This window comes from Pestalotiopsis fici (genome assembly GCF_000516985.1).
Source record: "Pestalotiopsis fici W106-1 unplaced genomic scaffold PFICI_Scf_1, whole genome shotgun sequence".
Taxonomy (NCBI): domain Eukaryota; kingdom Fungi; phylum Ascomycota; class Sordariomycetes; order Amphisphaeriales; family Sporocadaceae; genus Pestalotiopsis; species Pestalotiopsis fici.
In genome coordinates this window covers 4,696,453-4,700,716 of record NW_006917091.1, presented here as the reverse complement: position 1 = coordinate 4,700,716, position 4,264 = coordinate 4,696,453, and the positions used below count along the sequence as shown (strand labels likewise).

Below are 4,264 nucleotides of genomic sequence, written 5' to 3'. Positions count from 1 at the left end.
AAAAAAAAANAAAAAAAAANAAAAAAAAAAACAATGTCCGCGTCAACAATATCAAATTCGTGCCTCTCCACACATGGCTATTTCCCAGTCATGTATCCGTGCCGGGCGGAGAATGTCCTGGTAGTCGCTCTTTTTCCTCCACAAACTCTCTCTGTCTCTCCCCCTTCAGACCAATTAGAATTTGGTTCATAAATACCCAGTGGCAATTGGTTCTTGTCCCAGTAAGTACTACACACCAAGCAGCGATGCTGTAACCCGGCAATCGGTTTGCCGGATGCTCTCCCGTTGACCGGCTGCAGATGGATCAAGAAAAAAGCTCATCGATGAGTCGTGCCCAAAGTGTTCTTTCTTTCTTTCTTCCCTCCATCCCTACTTTTTCTTTCTTTTAAACCCTTCTCTTTTTTTAATCCTCTTTTTTTTCTTTTCTTCTCTCTCCTCATTCCCTAGTAGTCATGCACAAATCTCTGCTGCAATATTGCAAATGACTTTCTGGCTCCTCCTTAGAAACACTCGCGTATAATGTTAGGCCGTGTCTTTCCCCTCCAAACTTTTGAAATGAGAGTATACATTGAAAAAAGGTATACGTGCATGTACGTGAATGCAGGAAACCAATGAACCATGCGCATCACAATGTGTAGACGCGCCGCTTGCGTTATCTGATGGAATCATTACACCTCCTTCATATCCCATCCCAGTCATCTGCCTTCTGTCTGCACGTTACATTGCAGGTACTTCGAGAAGGACGTGATTTTCCCAGGAGCGCCATCCGCGGCTTCTTTGGACTTGTGATTCGCCACGTGTATTCTCCTGCTTATACTGCTTCTTTGGTATTGGTGATCAACTTTGTCCATCCTCTTTTCTTCTCGCTTTAGTAAACTTAGGTCTCATGAGGTTTTACCTACTGGCTATTGTGCTAGTGTTGCTCTTAGCTCGGGGAAACCAGCCACTCACTCTTGGGCACAGGATCTTTCACGCAAGTGCAGAGTAAGTGTATACTGTTGATTATAATGCATGCTGAATCTGAACCGTCTACCCACGGATAACACCATACAATCTGCGCGCGCACACTTTCGCCGCCCAGGAAAAACAGGAATAAAAGCTAATTTTGAGCTCCCGTGCTATGCAGTCACCTGGCCCCTGACGCCGTTTTTATCGTTTTGACCCCTAGTAACCCTTTCGTCATCTTACAACGGGCTCAGGAGGAAGAAGAAAAAATTAGAAAAGAAAAAAAAAAGTCTGCAAACGCACACCAACGCCAATGCAAATGATACATGGGCCCAAACTCTGTTTTCTTCACCTCATTTCTTCTTCACGCTAGTTTGTGTACTTTCGCAGCGGGAATGCATCGCCAGGCATGGGCTCGAGGTGCCAGGTCTTGGCCAGGTCCTTCTCGAAGGCATCGTGCCAGTCTCTTTCGAGCTCAGGGGGAATGGTCCATCCCAGCTCAGAGCTTCGAAGGCGCATGCGAACGAGATGGCGCTTCTCCTGCTTGACCTGACCATTGGTGAATCCCTCACGGCGGTGAAGAACAGCCAGGTTGTTGATGAAGTGCATATCACCAGGCTGTGTCTTGATCTCAAGCTGAGTAGCCTTTGCAATGGCCTCAATGAGATCCAGTGCTTCCTTCTGGCGATCATTGGTCTGAGGCAGATGCTCGGGTCGCGGATGCGTAGCATTGCCCAGAAGAGGTGTTCGACCAAAGTTCATGATGAGGCGAGAGTCCTGCTGGAAGATGACAGGGCGACACTGGAAATGCGGGCTATGCAATGCTTAATTAGTTGTCTCTTCGCCAATGAGATGAGTTGTGTGATTGGTCGGACTCACAATGCAAAGGGCCAATCCGACTTGGCCAAAGTACGGATGACATCGGGGCGATGGGCCGCGAGAACGTTGTAGATGTGATAGGCCGAAGCAATGACGCAGCGACCTCCACTTGCTGCAGTGCTTCTTGTCAACCATGAAGCAATGTCACCTGCTTCCTCGGTGTGGAACGTCTACAGCTTAGAGTCAGTACATTCCCTCCCAAAGTGCATCGTTGAAAGCAGTCTTGCATACAATTGACGAGGTTGAATGGCGGTGGTGGCCAATCTTGTCCTTGGAGCTGTTGTCTGCAACGATGTGCACTAGACATGTGGTCAGTGATGCACGTTCCCAAACTTTCGTCATCCCTTACCAAGCATGTTGCCCCTGTGGTCTTGGCATCCGCGTTGATCAGCAACATGTGCCTGGACTCCGAGCCAGATCATTGTGAGGTCCTCGACGGTGAAATCACTGGGATTGATGCCGCGGATGACGCTGAATCCTCGGCCATCGTAAATTGCTTGTCTGACGTCCACGAGCTTAGCTCCAAGAGTGGGCAGCGGGAAGTTTTCGCTGTTGATGGAATCACCATCAAGCTCGAGAGCTGCGTTTGATATTAGCACAACTCCACAAAACCAAGAGGTCAGAAGAGACAGTACCCTTGAATGCTACGAGAGCAGACCGAAGCTCGAGAAGATCATCCTCGCTCAGCTGGGTGACAAAGTCCTGTTGGTGCTTGAGATCTCCACCCGTCCAGGCAAGTGCATGGTTCAAGACGGGCGGAAATCCAGCTGGAAGACTAGAGAGAGAACCCTTGGCTCCAGGTTGACAACATGGATGCGAAGGGACCTTCAGGTCTCCAGCAGTAGAATGAGCAAGCGTGGGGCCAGTGTGATCCATTGTGAAAGATCTATTCAAGCTGGTCAGTTGAGCGGCAGTTTGACAGACAAGAGCAAATTTCTGCTTGCTGTGGTCGGATGTCGATCGAGTATTATACCCTTACGACAAAAGCACGAACCTTGTGTGTGTGCGTGTGCGTCTGGAGCGTCTTGTGCAGGAGCGTGGATCAGGCGGTCAACCAGGGATGTCCCAGAACGAAAAGAAATGAGAAGCAAGTCTGGAGACTTTTCAAGGACTCTCTTTTTTCGATGATGGGGGTATGAGGCTGAGGCTTGTGTTTTGCTTGATGTGCAGGCTCGTACAGGGATTTTCCAGAGAGTGTCAAGATGAGAGATCTGGTTGACAGGGTAAGAGAGTGATCCGTTGCAGACAACGCAAAGAAAGAAGAAAAAAAGTAGTAGAGACGGTGAGAGTGAAATGAAAGTGTTGAGAGAATGGTGTGTAGTGGGAAGAGGCGGACAAGAGAGGGACGCACCCAGAGATTTTATTTATGTTATTGCAAGCACTCGAAGTTCATGAGGAAAGAAGTGGTCCAGGTCGTTTGTGTTTGGGAAGCCACTCTCCTGTCAGTAATTGCTCGTAATCTCGTTGGTGATGGTGGGCGGCGCAAGTTGAGAAGGAGCACGATGGCAGTGTCTTCTTGAACATGCCCGGCACAATTCAGTCTTGTTTCCGATTGTGATTGCTGCGTGTGATACAAGAGGCTGTCTGAGGGCGGGTAGTTGAGAATATTCGAGGGAAGTCGCATAGTACATGTGTATGTAGGATGAGACCGGTAAGCTGGATGTGCAGCTGCGATGTGTGCGGATGTGTGACTGCAAGAATTTATAGCAGCTCCTCTGCTCTGAACACAGTGGATACGAAAGTTGTGAGAGGAAAGAAAGCACGAGCCCCGGCAAGTTCTTTACCGCTGCCCGCAAGGTCCCGAAGAAAGTTGAGAATGAGCAAGATGATGATGAAGATGGTGATGAAGAAGAAGCCTCCTTCCGTGATGCTCAGACAAAGGAAGCATGCATACGGATCAAAATGCCGTATCACAGTCCAATGGCAAGGGCGATGTAGATGAGCAGCTGGGAGCAGAGATGGTCACTTATGACCGATTGCATGTGGCCATACAGATTCCCAGACAGTTCCCAGATTAGAAGGCAGAGTAATGCTTGACAATGATACTATATATGTACCCGTACCTGGGTTTTTGCGTGAGTGTGCGAATGCCAATGGAAATTGGACGAGGGTTTATTTGGCTTTGGATCAACAGCCACACCAGGTAATTAGGCTCAGTCAAACATCTCTGTAAGAAAAGGATACCCTGTAGTTATTCACGAGCTGCCGCTTGCAAGGAAGAAAAAAAAAAAAAAGAAAACCCGCAAATAATATAAAAAAAAAAGAAAGAAAGAAAAAAGAAAGAAAATGTATATATATATTTGAAAAGAATGTCTCCTAAGCCACAAGACATTGGAGGATACCTAGGTAGGTAGAGTGAGAGAGTACTGAGGGCGGAAGATAGGGTTGGTCGGGTATGGAGCACATGTCCTATTATGATCCTAGGTAGTAGATGCGTGCT

General features: G+C 47.9%; 1 protein-coding gene across 1 annotated transcript; it reads right to left on the bottom strand.

The window, feature by feature from the left end:
* Positions 1–1,314: 1,314 nt before the first annotated feature.
* PFICI_01406 (uncharacterized protein) lies at positions 1,315–2,700 on the bottom strand (the record flags this gene model as incomplete). Its single annotated transcript, XM_007829987.1, has 5 exons — positions 1,315–1,759; positions 1,825–1,994; positions 2,056–2,123; positions 2,174–2,404; positions 2,460–2,700. 5 exons carry the CDS (start codon positions 2,698–2,700, stop codon positions 1,315–1,317), a joined length of 1,155 nt encoding a protein of 384 aa, XP_007828178.1.
* Positions 2,701–4,264: the final 1,564 nt, after the last annotated feature.